This window comes from Carettochelys insculpta, chromosome 18 (assembly GCF_033958435.1).
Source record: "Carettochelys insculpta isolate YL-2023 chromosome 18, ASM3395843v1, whole genome shotgun sequence".
Taxonomy (NCBI): Eukaryota; Metazoa; Chordata; order Testudines; family Carettochelyidae; genus Carettochelys; species Carettochelys insculpta.
This window is the reverse complement of record NC_134154.1, coordinates 9,387,492-9,407,407: the sequence shown is the minus strand read 5'-3', so window position 1 is coordinate 9,407,407 and position 19,916 is coordinate 9,387,492. Positions and strand designations below refer to the sequence as shown.

Below are 19,916 nucleotides of genomic sequence, written 5' to 3'. Positions count from 1 at the left end.
CTCACCAGCCAGGAATCTTTGGCTGAATGTTTGTTTTGACTGCTTCCAGTTCTTCAGTCTCTCCCTGCATTGAATGGCCTGATCTCTTGCCCCCAAGCAGATTTAGTTTCTTCGTTTAAATAAATCTTTGACTCCAGGCTTGAACTTCACTTTCTGCAAAATATTTAGGGGAGGAAAACTTCACTCCAGTGAATGTTTACCCAAAGCTAATTAAAAGGGATTGTGGAGCCCATCTGAGTGAGGATGTGGGCCGTATTGAACATGTTTGTATGCACTTTGCTCCACGGTTAACCTCTCTCCCGGATTGCCTCAGTCAACTGCAGTTGGACTCAAGGGAGACTTTGAGGATTTGGGCCAGGAAGACTGTTTGTGTTCTCCTCAGTTCAGTTGTGCTCCCTTAATGCTAGCACAGCTTGAACCTCTCTAGTCTGGCACCCTCCGGACCTGCCTGGCGCTGAATGAGAGAATTTGCAAGGCCATGGAAGGTCAATATTGTCTAACAGCATTACCAACTCTTCCTCTGCTTACGGGGGTCTTAGAAGACATTTGGGGTAATTAACAGCTAAATAACAGCACAGAACACTGAGAGCCAGGACGGGTGGTTGCAAACAAACTTTCTGGGGTGGTAGGAAACTTGGCCACATCCAAGACAAGTGGTTGTCTGACGAACTAAAATCGTGCCAGACCACAGATGTTGCCGGATGGGAGAGTTCCAGACTAGAGAGGTTCAACCTGTAGCTTCGTCAGCCTTCACCTGAATGTTACAGACTTGATGAAAGCTGAACAAGGGGAAGAAACAAACCCAATGAGAAACTACTAGTATCTACAGCCTCATGTGGATACACAGTACTTGTGCAGAGGGTTCAGCCTCCCTACTGAGAGCAAGATTTGCAGGGACGAGAGGGGCCTGAAGTTGAAAGACACAAATTAGCTTGTGGTGGGGAGCGTGGGATGCTGTTCTCCAGGTTCCCTTGGTTGCTCTTTCACTGAATTGTGATATGTTTGCCCTCCAGGTACTGGCATGGTGATAATCTGCCGTTCGATGGGCCTGGAGGCATCCTGGCTCATGCTTTCTTCCCCAAGACTCACCGTGAGGGAGATGTCCATTTTGACTACGATGAGACCTGGACAATTGGGAACAACTTAGGTGCATTGTCCATTCTGATGGAGGCATCTGTATATGTTTGGAGTGGGTGGGGGTAGGGGGAACAGGCCATTGATACATTTTGAAAGTGTCTAATTTATAGAGCAAAGATCTCAACAGGCTTGTCCTCACATCCGAATCAGGCCATGTCATAGGGTGCTTGTCCTTGTCTCTTTCTGGTCACAGTGAAGTTGGGCTCTAACACCAGGTCACCAGAAAAGCCACAGTTAGGAAATAAAACGAGAGATGAGGGGAAACTAAGCTCCAGCACTGCGGGGGAATATTTCCCCGCCGAAATCCAGTATAATAGACAGGTCTCAGTCACAGTCCCCATCTGTTTCCAAAACCTTCCTTCTTGAAAGTCTTAACAGGAAGCCACGCAGGCTCACAGTGTCTGGCTTTGGCTTGGGAATACGCTGCTGCCGTACAGCATCTCACAGTTGCTGCAGGGGAGTGACTTGATTCCCAGAGCAAGTAAAAACTGTTTTCCTAGAAACAGAGCCAGGCTGATATCATTGTGGTGTTCAGCGGTTGATGGCCCCAACATCTCACAAGATACATGGGGTATCTTGGGATCTAGGAGGTTTGCTGCCTGTGGCCTCAGTTTTTCTGCTAGATGCACACACAGCAACTTACAGCCGTCCTCCTTCTCCACCCCAACACGATCTAAAGGGAGCAGAAAAGGAAAACAGCTAAGCTAACACTTGCATTTCTGTATCAGAGAGGTAGCTGTGTTAGTCTGTATCTTCAAAAACAACAAGAAGTCCTTTCGCACCTTATAAACCAACAGATATTTTGGAGCATAAGCTTTTGTGGGCAAAGACCCACTTCGTCAGATGCATGAGTGGCGGGGGGTGTGTGTCCAGAGGAGGATTTAAAGAGGGGGTCTCAGTAAAGAGGAGGGCCAGAGCTAACAAGGCCTGTTCAGTCAGGGTGGAAATGGCCCATCATCGGCAATTAATGTGGAGTTGTGAACATTGAGAGAGGAGAAAATAAGTCAACTTAGTCAGAGGCGTTGTGGCCCAATGGCAGATGCTAATGCGGAGGTGTGAACATCAAGAGAGCTCCTAGTCCTGCACCTACTCAAGTCCAAGATAGTTTCTCCACTGACTTTACTGACAGTTTGTACACTGGGCGCTATGGGCCCTAGAGCAGGTTGGGAGGGGGGCCTGGCTCTGTGCCCCAGAAGGGGCGGAGCCAAGGCAGAAGAAACAAGGCCTAGGACATTCAGTCCTCAGTGCCACACTGACCATGGTGCTGGCCCTTAGCCCCCGGCTGCGCCCAGGAGTGCTGCTGTGGCAATTCAAAGGGACACAGAGCTCCAGCCGCTGCTACTTTGGTGGCGGCCAGAGCTGCAGGCCCCTTTGATACATTGGGCCTGGGGGCAGTTCAACTGCCCCACCTTCACCCCTCTGGTGCCTTTGATGGGCCTACCCTGCAGCCAGGGACTGTGTTCCTCTGTAGAGGTTCAGGTGCACATCAACACCAGGTAATAAATAATCAGCCGGAGTGTTTTTTTGCAAGATCAGAGGTACTTCCCAGTGATTTTGCAAGGAGAAAATCTGGGAACATTTGCAATCACTTTTCTTCACTCTCACAAGTTAGATAAACCATTTGAAAAAATGTCCTAATCTATTGCTCTTAATTAATCCTGCATTTGAGGAGAGGCTGAAAACTCGTGGAAACAAACATCAGCAGATTTCATCATCATTCACTCTTTCTCTTCAGTAAGGACGGGCGGTAATCGCACATAGCATGTACTTCCAATTTCATATCCTCAAAGAGCTTTGTTAGCCTTATTTAACCTTTTAAGACCTCCTCTGAAACAGGGTGATAGCATCATCCCCATATTACAGACGAAGAACCCAGAGGGCTCTAAGCCCACCACAGCCACTTCTGCAGCAGGAGCCACAGGCCTTTTAAATCGCTGCCAGAGTCCCACGGAGTGTAGTCTAGGCCAGTGGTTTCTTAACCTTTACTGCAGCCTGCATCCCTTTAGTTCTCAAAATAAGCTCTCACACCCTGCATCAAAAATAAAATATGTTCTTGCACCCGGCATCAAAAATGGAGATGGAGGTGGGGGGCTATAAACTTTTAAAGGCATATTAAATAGATGTAAAATAGTTTTGTTATTACTCACCACAAATAATAGTACAGTAGGAATACAAAAATACGCAAGTACTACCCAGAGATGTTGCAGAGCTTTGCTGTGGAAGTAAACTGTAACCAACGCGCTAACAGTTAGCAGCTAACTGAATTCATATGTAGGTTTAATGAAACAAAGGAGTTGTACTTATGTGCCTGTGCTTAATTTGTGTTTTCAATGATTTACCTTCTAAAAAAATCTGGCATGTCGCACACCCCCAGAAAGGGTGTCACGCACCTCCAGAGGGTGCGTGCATGCCAGGTTAAGAACCACTGGGTCTAGGCTGTACTGATGGCTGGCAAGGAGAGCCTAGCTCCTCCCCTTAGGCCCTTTAAACCTCCCCTTACACCCAGCACAAGCTCCACCCCTTATGGGGGTCCAGAGCCGAGCCCTCACACATTTCCCAGGGCCCAGTGAAGAGTGTCACTGGCCTTGGGCACAAGAGACTTGCCCAAGGGTCACACTGCATGTCACTGGCAGAACCAGGATTAGCCCTCAGGAGTTCCTGGGTCTGTGCTGCTGGTCTGTTGTGGCACTTCCCACGCAAAGAATTTTCAGCCATCCTGTTGTTCAGCTCCTCAAAAAGCTGGTGCACAGCACAGTGGATCTGTCGGTACTGGAAAGCAGAGAACGAGGCATCTACCAATCTTAACAACACTGTTCAAAAGGTTTTAATAAGTCACTGATGTAGAAATCAGCTGACCTAGCCTCTGATCACTTCAGTTGCATCCGTGCTGTGCAAACTTTTCAGATTTCAAGATGCTGGTCACTACTAAACTTTCTTGGGTATTCCTACCACACCCCACTGGCATATTCTGCACCATACTGTACGCTATAGGAGCACACCAGCTCTGTTAGCTGACTCTCTTTTTGCCAGTTGGGCTGCAGTCTGGAGATTTCTGATGGAAACCAGGGAGAATGAGATGCATTTGGACTCATCAGAAAACAACAGGAATCTTCCTCCCAGTCTTAATTTGCTCTTTTAAGTTCTTCTTTCCTGCTAGAATTTTTTAATCCAAAACTGATCAGCTGGGAACTAAATGAGCTCTCCCTAGAGTGCCCTGTGTTTCTGTCTACCTGAATCCCCTTTATGTTCCCTTGAAAAGATATTTTCAAGTGGTTTATACCTAAGCACGTCCTCTCTTAAATCTATTAGAGTTGTGGGTGCGTGGGGGGGTAGCACCAAGGAAAACATCATAGTTCATTTTTCCTTTCATGAGCTCAGAATAACCACAGATGGATCACTTGTTCTGTTCATTCCCTCTGGGGCATCTCATAGTGGCCACTGTGGGATGACAGGATACTGGCCTCAATGGACCTTTGGTCTGACCCATTATGGCCATTCTTGAAAGTAGAGAACCCCTTTCTACCAAGCTTTTTATGATCCCATCCTGGGGAGCAAAGCATAAGGGCTGTGCCCATCCCGAGAGTTTTCCAGCGCACTGAAAAATACCTGCACCCTCTTCCCTTTGCAGGCACTGACCTGCTGCAAGTGGCTGCTCATGAATTTGGTCACGTCCTGGGCCTACAACACACAACTGTCGCCAAGTCACTGATGTCTCCCTTCTACATCTTCCGCTACCCTCTGAGCCTGAGTGAGGATGACAAACAAGGCATCCAATACCTCTATGGGAAACCAAAGACTGATCCGGTGCCAACTCCGACTGAGAAGCCAGAGCCAAACCCACCAGACTTTGAAACAAACGAGATCACCAATGTGGGGGTGAGTGACCAGCAATGCTTGTGTCATAGCCACTATTACTGAGTGGCCCCAGTAGTACTAAGGCAACACCCAACTTTGTAGTCACTGAATCCACACACCCCTGGTGAGGCACCTGCAGCTTAAAACTCCTCACTCCTAGGCTTCTTGATTCGAGCACTTGTCTTAATCAGTGAAGCTTGGGAAGGATTTAAATTATTGTTTGGGAATGACCCTGTTGTCTGCAGTGAAAGCCTACAGCCTCCTTGGGCGCGGCACCAAGCCAGGGCCGGGGGGGACCACTGAGCTTGGCACCAGGGCGGGGAGCCGCTCAGAACTCAGCAACTGACTGGCATACACTATTCTCAGTCTGTGCAGCCTGATGCCTGTGACACGGATTTTGACGCCGTTTCCACCATCCGGGGGGAGCTGTTCTTTTTCAAGTCGCACTACGTGTGGCGGCTCAGGAATGGGAAGCTGCAGGCCGGCTACCCAGCCCTGGCCTCTCGCCATTGGCAGGGAATTCCAAGTTCTGTCGACGCAGCCTTTGAGGACTCCCTAGGAAATATCTGGTTTTTCCAAGGTAAGTGAGAACAGAGAAAGGATCAGAGAGCTAGAAAAGACAAACTCCTCTAGTGGGGTAACACGAGCGCTTCCCTCCCCGAATAGAATAGTCCCTTTGTTTTTCACTGTCTTTAATTTGAATATTTTAACAGATGTCATGGGAGAGGAACCGGGGGCTTCACTTCGTTTTAGACAAAGCTAAATATAAAATTTTCCTTTGGGACAGGAGCAAATTACTTGCTGCCAAGTCTCTGCCTAGTAGCTCTGAAAATGTGCCTTGCTCAGAGGTGAGGAGTGAAGGCAAAACTTACAGACTATTATTTTGATATGAAAATTGGTAAAGAGCAACAGGCCATTTCTTCTTAAAGCCGCATTGCCCAGCTGGTTTGAGTCCTTAGAAACAAAAAAGTTTCCCAAATCTAGTGTGGTGAGTAATAACAGAGAGAGAGCTGTGCTCGTCTATCTAGTATCAAAACAAAAAAGCAGTCCAGTAGCACTTTAAAGACTAACAAAGTAATTTATTAGGTGATGAGCTTTCGTGGGACAGACCTGCTGTGTCTGAAGAAGTGGGTCTGTCCCACAAAAGCTCATCACCTAATAAATTATTTTGTTAGTCTTTAAGGTGCTACTGGACTACTTTTTTGCTTGTGTAGTGAAGAGAAAAAAGTTTTATCTGATGCCCCACAGCTAATGGGTACCGGTTTATTTCTGGATTTCATTCAGCTTGGACGTTGAATCAGAGGCCTAGTTGCGACTTGTCCCTCACAGTGGTTTTACATTCGTGTAGCTGCACTGAATTCCTGATTTATACCCATCTAAGAGAGATCAGGTAAAGCCTTGCCTTGGTCAGTTTCACTTTTTATAGCCAGTGGCCCCAGTTGTCTGTTCTGGCCACAGACTACTTTTGTGTAAGCCCTGAGCAGGGGCAAAGATGGCTCAGACCTGCAGGGTCTCCCATCAGTGTTCCAGCAGCCTGGATTTCAGTCAGGTGCGGTGACACCCTGGGCTATACCCTCTGGGCCTTATGAGACAATACTGCCTTCAATGCAAGGACTTAAAAATGCACAGTGCAATTTGTAAAACAAGCACAAACTTTTTTCAGGATTCTACAAACATGGGTCTAGATTTCAATGAGCCTTTGTGCGCTTGTTTGGGAAAGGAGAAGGGTGTACAAGGAGCATTCCCCCGACTAAACTGTGCAAGGGGCAAGCCACGGTCATGCTCATTTGTGCTTTCAGCACACAACAGTCTTGCAATCACTAAAGGTAGTAAGACCATAGTCCTACCACCTGCTTTCTGCACCAGCCATCACAGGAAAGTTGGTGTAAGAAATGAGCCCCTGGTGCACGTTCAAAGTTCCCACTTTATCATGAGTTTCTGGAGTGCCTGGAACCGTGGCAGAACATCAGCACATTTTCTTGCTTATTACCATGGGGAGGATGGTTGTGGGAGCTGGACCAGAGCCTGGAGTTTAAACAAGACCCTTGCATGCCTAGTGCCACTTTCTGGAGCCATATATGCATTCTCTGGTAAATGCAGAGATGTTAAAAACCAGCGTAGATGCCAGATTTTTCCTGAGGACTTCTGGAACCCACGAATAATAGTTTGCCTTGTTTCACCTGAAAAATCACTTGCCATTTTCTTTAACTCTCTTTCGGAGTTTAAATTATGTAGAAAAATATCCAGAAGCTGGTACGATATTGTTGCCCAGGTTGCGTGTGTGGCCTCTGCGGCATTACTCATCGTGTCACTGACCGTATCAAATGGCTCAGCATCTAGAAGTATCCTACAGACAGATCTGCAAACAAAGGCTCAACACTGCTAAAGCTGCTGGGATTTTAACTAGAACAGTGTTCTGGAGTGTGTCTTTAAGCAACCTTCAAATGCCTAGGAGTGATCACAAAGACTGCAGTTTTAATATAAACTCAAAATATTATTTTGGCCTTTATTTATTTTGACCGTTTCTTGCTCATTTATGCAGATCCCCCTTTTAAATACATGCACATTTATAGAAGTATCAATCGTGTTCATTACGATAGTGCCTAAGGGCCAGCCAGAAATGGGGCCCAGTTGTGCTAGGATTGAATATCCACAGTGGTTCTTGCACTGAACAGTTGGTCCTCCTGTCCTTCCCACAGCCTTACCTCCATCATCTGGGCAATCTCTCTCGGAAGTAGATATAACTGGAACTGGGTTGTGGAAACACAAGATGCTGCCAGAGAGCTACAGATTTCCAAGGAGTGACAAGGAAATAGGCAGTGAGGCTTTAAAAAGAAAGCAGTCATTTAATTTGCATTCCCTGCTTTTCACAAATACTGCAATAAGTGCAAATATCAAATGACTTTCCCACTCCTTTGACCTTTTTCCAATTAGCAATCGTGTTTCTCTTTCTAGCGAAGTTTGACACTAACAGGGCTGGTTTGTTTGCTCGGTTGTGTACCAGCATCACTGATGTTCCCACGTGGACAGCTTGCTGCGTCAAGAGCACGAAGGGCTGGTTACATGTGTTCCCGGACAAATGGTTGTTTAATTTCAATCTTCACATTACTGATTGTTTTAGACCGACATTTTCAAATAACGTGCCTGCGAGTTGCAAAGTGGTTTGCACATGCAGTTGCAGCAATTTCATGTTGAGTGAGCCTAATGGCTCATGCAAATAATCAGTTCCAAGCCTGTCATTCATAGGTGCCATAACAATCACTGGTGCATAATTGCGCATGCAGTTGAATATTTAGTTCTCTCTCTTTAAGGCTTTGACTTGAAGAGTATATTACTCCCAGTTTGTTATGGCAAGGATCTTAACCCCTCCCTTAATTCTCCCCGGCCCCCCACGTCAAAGCAAAGCCCTTTTTTCTTCTCCCTCTCCACACGTGGCAACCTCTGGCTCTTGTGTCTGGTTTAGTCTCCCTGCCCACAGGGTGGATGAGAGCGGGATTGTCCTTTGGCAAAGTTGCTTCATGGATTTCCACACCTTCCATATTTGTCTTTCTGTAAATTAAAAACTGAACAGATTCCTTCGATGGAATGTTGGCAAAATGAGTTGACCTCCCTCAGCACATTCAAAGCAACATTCAAAGCTCACTCTTTTTGCTGAGCCTATCCACAATGACTAAAAACAACCAAAGCCTGCTCTCTGCTGTATAACCTGCACCACAGTGATGAGCACCGTGTAGCTACACACACTGTCTGGCTGCCCGAAAGAATGAAGCTGTCTGTTCATTCAAGGTACAGATGCAAAGCCAGTAACTAAGCAGACCATCTCGTTGGTATCAGCCTTGGTGAGAGGAGAGTTTATTCTCCCCTATCCTGTCAGTGTTCTTTAGGACTGGGCTGAGATTCCAGGTCACTAGCACAGGTCACCATACAGTTATTAGACAGTAAAGAGCTTCAGCTCACCCCTCCCATTACATATTATTCTTCTCTTGTCCCATCATCAGGCTCTCAGTACTGGATTTATGATGGCGAGAGACGCGTGTCGGGCCCTGCTTCTGTCTCGGAGTTGGGCCTATCTGCTTCTCCTGTCCAGGCAGCTTTAATGTGGGGGACAGAGAAGAACAAGATTTACTTCTTCAATGGAGGCAATTACTGGCGCTTCAACCCAAGCACCCATCAGGTGGACACCATCTACCCCCGCAGGATGTCTGACTGGCGTGGCATCCCGCAGGAGATAGATGCTGCTTTCCAGGATGAGTTTGGTGAGTATAGACCAGCATAGAGGCTGGTTCTTGCTGTGGGGTTTATTGTTCTTCCTGCATCTCAGGTACGAAGGGAATCGGTGGGATTGTGTGGAGAAATTGGAGAGGGTCCAGAGGAGAGCAACGAGAATTATCAAAGGTCTAGAGAACATGACCTATGAAGAAAGGCTGAAGGAATTGGGCTTGTTTAGTTTGGAAAAGAGAAGATTGAGGGGGGACATGATAGCAGTTTTCAGGTATCTAAAAGGGTGTCATAAGGCAGAGGGAGGGAACTTGTTCTTCCTGGCCTCTGAGGATAGAACAAGAGGCAATGGACTTAAATTGCAGCAGGGGAGGTTCAGGTTGGACATTAGGAAAAAAATCCTAACTGTCAGGGTGATCAAACACTGGAACGAATTGCCAAGGGAGGTGGTAGAATCTCCATCACTTGAGATATTTAAGAAGAGGTTAGATAGATGGCTTTCAGGGATGTTCTAGAAAGTGCTTGGTTCTGCCATGAGGGCAGGGGGCTGGACTCAATGGCCTCTCGAGGTTCCTTCCAGTCCTACTCTTCTATGATTCTATGATTTATCTTAATCTGAACTATTAATCGTGAAGTGCTTTTTCAAATTTTTCATCCATAAGAGAAATACAATGAACACGTTTGTATATCAGTTTGTATTGAGATTGTGTGGTTATGCCTGCAGTGAATAACAGGCATTTTTCACAAATTCTGTAGACAAGGATGTAATTGAACAACTAGTACCACAACAATACTATTATACCCAAAAAGGAAACACACATAGGACATTGTAGACACCTCTGAGAGCACCACACTCCTAGCAATCACAAGAAAACCTGCACCTGTTCTGATATTTGAAGAAGATACAAATGTGACAGAACTCCAGGCCGCATTTTGCTCCTTATAATGGTGTTTGGAATATACAAGATATTCTGCCGTTTCCCTTGACAGGGCTCCTTGCTGAAAACAGCACAGCCTCATCATCCAGTGATACATAGAGAACACCTGACCACAGATGTACCGATCCATCTAACCCTCCCCTTCCAAGGGCTTCCTGTAGACTGTTATGCCTGAGTGTAGGCATTCCTTGCAAGGATTCTGTTCAGGGGACTGGGGATTCTGAAAAAGTTTTGGGGCTTATGGTGGTAATCAGCTGAACAAGAGTGCCCCATGTGACGCTGTGGCAAAGGGCTAATATGATCCTGTGATGCATAAACAGAGGCATCTTGATGAGCAGAGACGTTATTTTACGTCTCTATTTGGCACTGGTGCAATGCGACTGCTGCTGCGATACTGTATGCAGTTCTGGTGCCCACAAGTCAAGAAGGACATTGATAAATACAAGGGGGTTCAGAAAAGAGCCATGAAAATGGTTAAAGGATTAGAAAACCTGCTGTATAGTGATAACTCAAGCAGCTCAATCTATTTATCTTGACAAAAAGAAGAGTTAAGGTCATAAGACTTGACTAAACTGTAAGTGCTCACAGGTAGAACAGATATTGAATGAATTCTTAAGTCTAGCAGAGAAACATGATTCATTGGCTGAAAGCGAAAGCTTGACAAGTTCAGAACAGGAAGTAAGGCATTAATGTTTAATAGTGAGAGTAATTAATCATTGGAACAGTTTACAAGATCTGTGGCAGATTTTCCATCACTGACATGTTTTAAATCAAGACTGGATGTTTTTCTAAAAGATCTCCTGTAGGAATGTAGGGAAGTTCTCTGACTGGTGTTAGATAGGAGGTCAGACCACATGTTCATAGTGGACCCTTCTGAAAATCTGTGTAAATCCCAAAGTAGTAATGGCCTCCTTTCAGCAATATCCTACACCTATTCCATCAAGCCCTTGTTGTACTGATAAAGGGCCTCATCCTGACTCTCATCTCTCACTGAGCTTTCCATAACCAGGTCCCTGTAACAGTACAGTAAGTTAAACTCCCTAACACTCCCCCGCCCCCATCCCCCATCCCTGCATGCCCCAGTCTTGTTTGTAACACTGAGTAAAGCAAAATAGTCTGGAAGAACCCTACTGAGTTACACAGCTCGGTGGAGGGGGCATGAATCTTGCAGCATCTCCAGCTTCCTCCTTGTCCTTCCTCCTCGGCCTTTGCAACCCCTTTGCCCACTGGCAAATTGAGCATAAAGTCCACTACAGAACATAAACACAAGGCGTAATAATGCTAGACAACAAAGAGCCCCCTAAACTGCATCTGCTCTGTCTTCTTTGACACTTGTCTCTATGCCTGTCTCCTCCACAGGTTTTGCCTATTTCCTGAGAGGTCGGTTTTACTGGAAGTTCGACCCAGTGCAGGTGAAAGTGCTGGAAGGTTACCCCCGTCAGATTAGCCATGATTTCTTCAGCTGTGCCCCCTCTTCCAATTTCTTCCGATGAAGAGAAGTGCTGGCGCCCGCCAGATCCCCCTCCCGCCTCTCTGTGTCTCCACCCATCACTTTGAAAGATGTGACGCTCTCAGACAGAGAAGTCTCACACCCATTCTTGGCCTCCTGCTGCACCTGTCTCCTGACACACTGGCTGCACAAATGGCTCAAGGAGACCCCTGGTTCGAGGTTGCCCGGTTTTTGGAGCCCAGGGGCCCCAGTCACATTTTGGTGTTGGAAATAAGGATGCCGCCTGATTGCAGGTGGGTGGCTACTTTAATGCTTCCTGCACTTAAATTCCAGAGGCCAGCCTGGATGGGTCATGCTTCCTTAGCTATCTAGGCTCATCCACTTAAAAAATAGGTTCCAGTGGTATTCCCTACGTTAACCTTGCCAACAGCAGAGCCACCTTTGTCATTCCTGACATCAGCATCGTTGAGAATGGATTCCGCTGACGGCCATGCTTCTCACATGGGACTTTTAAGTGTTACAAAGTTCAGATGCAAGAATGCGGCCAGGTTGCTGGAACTGCTTCACTATGATGATAAAGGTTAGTCTGGGCCCCTGCGTTTCAGCCAAATATCTATTGATATTGCATCTCACGAAGCACGTCTTTGCCCACAAAAGCTTATGCTCCAAAATATCTGTAAGCTATAAGTTGCCCCAGGACTTCTTGTTGTTTTTGATATTTCTGTTTTTTTGCATTGTATTGTGACTAATATTCATTATCATTTTGTACTGATTTGTAAAAATATCTTGTTCGTTTTTAAAAGGTGCTAGGTTTCAGTGCAGGACACTGCCATATATCTCTGTATATTGTTACTAACTCTGGGATCTCACAAGGACACTAGCTCACCACAATAGTGGCTGGGTGTCTGTAACATTACCAAAATTTCAGGTTGTTAACTATGTCCAGATTCAGCACCAACACTTGTGCCTTATTTCACTCCTTTATTCTCTACCTATTCCTGTAAATCACTACACAAGAGAGGGCCATACATTTTCTTCTCTATTCTTCACCCCATCTAACTTCCCATCTTTTGTGCTTACCATTCTTTATCTCCTTCCCCATGTCTCCAACTGAGCAAAATGTTACTGTTTCCAGACCTCATGGTTTTTGCTGCATTTCAAAACTGTATGTGTTGGAACAATCCTGGTCAGCACAATAAACCTCCGGTGACCCTTTCTGATTGCCCAAGAATGGGAGGTCAAGATTGGGTAGAAACATACTCAGTTATCCTATCTGTTTATCAGCTTTCTTTCAGACCTAGTTAGCAGAGACAAGGTGGGATTTAAACTTGCCCACAGCAATAAAGGATGTCTCAGTGGCCTTTCTCATCTTTAGGCCTGCATGTTCTCTCTAAGCATTGAAGTTTTACCTCATTTATATTTCAGGTCTAGGTTTTCCACTTCTCAGTGTTTGTTTTTACAACATTTTTCTTCAAAGCAAGTATGTAAATGTTTGTACAATGTGTATAAAACCTTTTTATACATACTGTGTGTGTATGTGTATATATACTGTGTTGTACCAATAAACATGGTCTTTTTTCTATGCCTTGTTTAGTGGGGATTGCTTTTAACATAATGTTCAACTACAACATTAAAACAGATCCTGCATACAGACACTTATCTTGAGCACTGTGTGTGCTGTAAGTACAAGAGCGGTGGTTTTTGTTTTTCGTTTTGTTTTGCTTTATTTTGGGTATTCCAATTGTGAGTTGCTCATCAGACCCAGCTGCAACAAGTATAGATGAGTTTGGGTCATATTATCATTAATGAACTTTTTTAAATTACAGCAGCACTTAGACACCTCAGTCAAAACTGGTGCTGACAGAAACACTCTTCTTTCAAGAATAAGAAAAGGAAAACTCTAGCAAGAGTAAAGAGCATTTTCCAGCAGGAAGTATAGGAAGCACAGGAAGCAGTAACTGGTTACAAAGTGGCTAGTTTAGGTCTTCAGCAGCTTGAATTTGCAATAATTAAAGGGACAGGCGCAGAAAGATATTTTGGAAAAAGTTCTTATAAGAAGGCAGCATTAGCAAAAGTGGGTAAGGATTAAATAGCTGTGAAGAAAGGGGGGGGTGTTGCTCATGTCTTGTAAGCTGGTCCTTGACAAAGGCCTGGCCTCTGTTTTGAAGGTAGCACAATTTAAGAAGACAAAGGATGTAAGAAAGAGGTGGAGAATGCACTAGAACACATATGATCATGTACAATTGCTATGTAGATTTTAAAATAGCAGCAGCATAACTCACTAACTCTACCCTTCAGCCCAGTAGTCATTGATTGTTAAAGTTGGTCTTGAGAGCTGTGGCATAAAAGGTGGGGAGGTGTTTGAGAAGCTCATAAACAGGTGGGTCAAGTGGTTATTGTGACGGAGGAAGAATGAGAGGCTGAGATACAAGTGCACAAGCGGAGGAGAACCAGAGTTGTGAATTTGCTTGGAGATGAGAATAAGACCCTGGAACTTGGTGTGGTGATGTAAGGAGACTTAAAATTCAAAGAGGGAGGTTATGGGGTCAGAGTGACAGGAAACAAAAATAATTTGGACAGCTGTGTTTTGAATGAGTTAGAGGGGATTATGTGGTTGTCAGGGAGATGTAGAGAAGGTTACAGGAGTGAAGAATAGAGGTGCTGAAGAGCAGACAGTATTTGGCTTTCTGGCTTGAATGAAAAGGACATTGTGGAAGAAGAAGCTGCAAAACACAGACACAGCTGGGGATGGGGGTTAGAGCTGATGAAGACAGTTAGGTTGACTTGTACGGTTGGGAAGATGGTGAGGTCATCAATAGTCTGTGACAAAAGAAACTGTTTAGTTTATGGAATACGTGTTGGCTGAGACACCGGACTGGACAGGGCAATATACCTCAGCAATAGAGTGGTGGGTCTGAATCATCTATGCCAATTTGGTGACTGAAATAGTGTGAGCAAATGATATTGCTGAGAGAAAGTGTGGAGAGAAGAGTTTCGATGGAATCCACATTGGGGGAAAGGCAGAGTTACCCCTGAGTGATCCCAAAGAAACAGCTAAAGAGAGAACCTCTTTCTTCATGACACAGCCATGTTTCTATGTCTGCAGCCATGTGTAGCTTTCCCAGGGTGGTATTTCTGCATCTGGTGAACGTACATAAGAACAGCCATACTGGGTCAGACCAAAGGTCCATCCAGCCCAGTATCCTGTCTGCCGACAGTGGCCAGGGCCAGGTGCCCCAGAGGGGGTGAACCGAAGACAATGATCAAGCGATTTGTCTCCTGCCATCTGTCTCCAGCCTTTGACTAAAGGCTAGGGGCACCATACTTTACCCTTGGCTAATAGGCATTTATGGGCCTAACCTCCAAAAATTTATCAAGCTCTTTTTTAAACTCTGTTAGAGTGCTGGCCTTCACAGCCTCCTCCGGCAAGGAGTTCCACAGGTTGACTGTGCGCTGTGTGAAGAAAAATTTTCTTATTTTAGTTTTGAACCTACTACCCATTAATTTCATTTGGTGTCCTCTGGTTCTTATATTATGGGAACAAGTAAATAACTTTCCAATATTCACTTTCTCCACACCCATTCATGATTTTATATACCTCTATCATATCGCCCCTCAGTCTCCTCTTTTGTAGACTGAAAAGTCCCAGTCTCTCTAGCCTCTCCTCATATGGGACCCTTTCCAAACCCTTAATCATTTAATTGCCCTTTTCTGAACTTTTTCTAATGCCAGTATATCTTTTTTGAGGTGAGGAGACCACATCTGCACGCAGTACTCAAGATGTGGGCATACCATAGTTTTATATAGGGGAAGTAAGATATTCTTCGTCTTATTCTCTATCCCTTTTTTAATAATTCCTAACATCCTATTTGCTTTACTGACTGCCGCTGCACACTGCATGGATGTTTTCAGAGAACTATCCACTTTTATTCCAAGATCCCTTTCCTGATCTGTTGTATCTAAATTTGCCCCCATCACATTGTATGTATAACTGGGGTTATTTTTCCCAATGTGCATTACCTTACACTTACCCACATTAAATTTCATTTGCCATTTTGCTGCCCAATCACTCAGTTTGCTGAGATCTTTTTGAAGTTCTTCACAATCTACTTTTGTTTTGACTATCCTGAACAGCTTGGTATCATCTGCAAACTTTGCCACCTCACTGCTTACCCCTTTATCTAGATCATTGATGAACAAGGTGAACAAGATTGGTCCCAGGACTGACCCTTGGGGAACACCACTAGTTACCCCCCTCCATTGTGAAAATTTACCATTTATTCCAACCCTTTGTTTCCTGTCTTTTAACCAGTTTCCAATCCATGAAAGGATCTTTCCTCCTATCCCATGACCACCTAAATTTACATAAAAGCCTTTGGTGAGGGACTTTGTCAAAGGCTTTCTGGAAATCTAAGTATATTATGTCCACTGGATCCCCCGTCTGCATGTTTGTTAACCCCTTCAAGGAACTCTAATAGATTAGTAAGACACGACTTCCCTCTACAGAAACCATGCTGACTTTTGCCCAACAAATCATGTTCTTCTACGTGTCTAACAATTTTATTATTTACTATTGTTTCTACTAATTTGCCCGGTACTGACGTTAGACTTACCGGTCTGTAATTGCCAGGGTCTCCTCTAGAGCCCTTTTTAAATATGGCGTTATATTAGCTGTCTTGCAGTCATTGGGTACCGAAGCTGATTTAAAGGATAGGTTACGAACCACCATTAATAGCTCTGCAATTTCACATTTGAGTTCTTTCAGAACCCTTGGGTGAATGCCATCTGGTCCTGGAGACTTGTTACCGTTTAGCTTATCAATGGCTGTGTCTACACGTGCCCCAAACTTCGAAATGGCCATGCAAATGGCCATTTCGAAGTTTACTAATGAAGCGCTGAAATGCATATTCAGCGCTTCATTAGCATGCGGGTGGCAGCGGCGCTTCGAAATTGACGAGCCTTGCCGCCGCACGGCGCGTCCAGACGGGGCTCCTTTTCGAAAGGGCCCCGCCTACTTTGAAGTCCCCTTATTCCCGTGATGGGAATAAGGGGACTTCGAAGAAGGTGGCGTCCTTTCGAAAAGGAGCCCCGTCTGGACGCGCCGCGCGGCAGCAAGGCTCGTCAATTTCGAAGCGCCGCTGCCGCCCGCATGCTAATGAAGCGCTGAATATGCATTTCAGCGCTTCATTAGTAAACTTCGAAATGGCCATTTGCATGGCCATTTCGAAGTTTGGGGCACGTGTAGATGTAGCCAATTAGTTCCAAAACCTCTTCTACTGACACTTCAATCTGGGACAGTTCCTCAGATTTGTCACCTGCAAAGGATGGCTCAGATTTGGGAACCTCTGTAATATCCTCAGCCATGAAGACTGAAGCAAAGAAATCATTTAGTTTTTCTGCAATGGCATTATCTTCCTTGATTGCTCCTTTTATATCTCTATCGTCCAGGGGTCCCACTGCTTTTTTAGCGGGCTTCCTGCTTCTAATGTACTTAAAAAACATTTTACTATTGTTTTTTGAATTTATGGCTAACCATTCCTCAAAATCTTTTTTGGCTTTTCTTATTACATTTTTACACTTAATTTGGTAGTCTTTATGTTCCTCTCTATTTTCCTCACTAGAATTTGACTTCCACGTTTTAAAGGATGCCTTTTTATCTCTCACTGCCTCTTTTACATGGTTGTTAAGCCACGGTGGCTCTTTTTTAGGTCTCTTACTGTGTTTTTTAATTTGGGGTATACATTTAAATTGGGCCTCTAATATGGTGTCCTTGAAAAGTTTCCATGCAGCCTGTAGGGATTTTACTTTAGTTACTCTACCTTTTAATTTCTGTTTAACTAACCTCCTCATTTTTGTATAATTCCCCTTTTTGAAATTAAATGCCAGAGTGTTGGACTGCTGCGGTGTTCTTCCCAACACAAGAATATTAAACGTTATTATATTATGGTCACTGTTTCCAAGCAGTCCTGTAATAGTTACTTCTTTTGGACCAGATCCTGCGTTCCAGTCAGTACTAGATCGAGAATTGCCTCTCCCCTTGTGGGTTCCTGTACCAGCTGCTCCAAGAAGCAATCATTTAAGGGATCAAGAAATTTTATCTCTGAATCCCGTCCTGAGGTGACATGTACCCAGTCAATATGGGGATAATTGAAATCCCCTATTATTACTGAATTTTTTATTTTGATCACCTCTGTAATCTCCCTTAACATCTCAGCATCACTATCACTGTCCTGGTTAGGTGGTCGATAATATATTCCTAGTGCCATAGTCCTATTAGAGGAAGGAATTGCTATCCATAATGATTCTATGGAGCAATTTGATTCATTTAGGATTTTTACTTCATTTGAATCTATATTATCTTTCACATATCGTACCACTCCACAACCCACACGACCCGTTCTGTCTTTCCAATATATTTTATATCCCGGTATTATTGTGTCCCACTGATTGTCCTGATTCCACTATATTCCATACTGCCTCAAAAGGGGAACAGTGTACTTGGTGTTGGAGAAGGGGAACACACTGGCATGTGCACAGTGCAGTTTTGGGGATACACTGCTTCACAGGGAGCTGTGGAGTCAGGCCCAACCCCATTATGCAAATCCTCTCTGCACTACAAAGTATCTTCAGGAAGACAAACATGTCTCCACTTACGTTGCTGGCTCGGTCAAAATACCCGGTGCCATGATCATGAATCATGTTTCATGGCTATAAATCATGTTTTTAGCTAACAATAGTACAAAGTGGCAACCAACCCAGCGACCACAGGGTTGACAGGGCTTTACAACTAGCACCGTGCCAGTGCTTTCTCACTGGAAGCCTGGTGCTTGAGAGATCTACATAGGTGCTGGAATGAGGGGTACTACTACTGCACCCCAGCTTGAAGTGGTTGCCATTCTATACCAGCTTTGCAGTTTGGCTCAATGGCTTTCATTGCCCCCGCTATATAAATTGTTCTAGCACTGACGGAGGTTTGTTGTCCTGTTCCCAAATATGCTACCCCTGTTCTCGGAGTGCTCTGAGCTGTGCTGATAACGGGCTAAACCAGGCTGAAGGTGACTACATGGCTCTCTGTGCAAAGCTCTTGCTAATCTTTCTCATCCACACATGGAGATTTTTTTCTATCCGTGTGTGGAATAAATTTAACATGCACTGAGGCCTGTGGAAATATCCGCCACCAGTAGAAACAATCTAATCTAATCAGCTAATTGGGGCTAATCAGCTGGGCAACATTTGAATCTCTCCTGAGAGGCTGCACAACTGGTAGGGAATGCTGTCTTGGAGAGAAGGGTGGACTCAGCCCTAAGCACAAAGCAGGACAGGCCCAGCAAGGGGTCCAACGCTCTCAAATGCAGTGGTGGATTAGCCACTGGGCCAGCAGGACTGATGCCAAGGGGCGCTGGAAAAATAAGCACAGCACCAATCCACCTGAGGAATAGCAGAAGCCCCGGGACTAGAGTGACCATCTGTCCTGTTCTTATTGTCCCTTATTGAAGGTATCTCACAGACATTCCAACTTTTTTAAGAAAATAGGCAAACTGTCCTGTATTTTGCTGGGCTCCTGTTCCCTGACACCCTGTGTCTTGGGCTGGCTGCCTCTCCTGCCAGGGAGCTCCTCCGCCGGGGTAGTTGCCCTGTTCCCTGGAGCTCTGCACCTTGTGGCCACAGCTCCTCCTGCAGGGAAGCTCTTCTGTGGGGTAGCTGCCCCATTCCCACGCATGCCATGGTGGCAGCACCTGCTGCTGGCAAACTCCCCAACAGGGTGGCTACCTTGTTCCCTGGAGTCCTATGCTTAAGGGAGGCAGCCCCATTGCCAGGGAGCTCCTCCATGAGTCGGCTGCCTTGTTCGCCGGCCTCCCACACCTCAGGGAGGCAACTCCAGCTTCACTCCCTGGCCTTTCCCCCCCACCGGGAGGTTCTGAAGCCTGCATTCTCCACTCCTCTTCCTCCCTGGTGCCTCCACACTGGAGGCTGCAGAGCCCCCATCCCTGGTGCCTCAACCCTGGAGCCCCATCACCAAGGAGCTCTGATATGGGACAGCAGCCCAGCCCCGCAGGCCGGTGTCCCCTGTGTGCCCTAGGGCACGGTGGTCCCCCCCCCCCAGCAGGAAGGCGGTAGGAGCTGCAAGCAGGAGTCTGGGGCCAGGCCCCATTAAGCCTCTGCACAAAGCGGGGGTGGTTCCTGCCAAGCTGCCTGGCGTGGGGAAGCCGAGGTGTAGCCCCGCCCCTTACAGCCGGGCCCCCAGTGGAGCCCCGCCCCCTAGTGCCGGAGCCCCGCCTCTCAAGCCCCCTGAGCCAGGCAGCGGGAGGGGCGGTGGG

At 45.8% G+C, this 19,916-nt stretch overlaps 1 protein-coding gene across 1 annotated transcript in view; it reads left to right on the top strand.

Moving 5' to 3' along the window:
- Positions 1-13,172, top strand: part of MMP11 (matrix metallopeptidase 11) — a 34,888-nt gene extending 21,716 nt beyond the window's left edge. The window contains exons 4-8 of the mRNA XM_075012399.1: positions 1,014-1,147; positions 4,766-5,013; positions 5,359-5,572; positions 8,991-9,248; positions 11,508-13,172. Coding sequence (XP_074868500.1) covers positions 1,014-1,147; positions 4,766-5,013; positions 5,359-5,572; positions 8,991-9,248; positions 11,508-11,641 — 988 coding nt within the window. The 3' untranslated portion in view covers positions 11,642-13,172. The remainder of the gene's footprint in view (positions 1-1,013; positions 1,148-4,765; positions 5,014-5,358; positions 5,573-8,990; positions 9,249-11,507) is intronic.
- Positions 13,173-19,916: the final 6,744 nt, after the last annotated feature.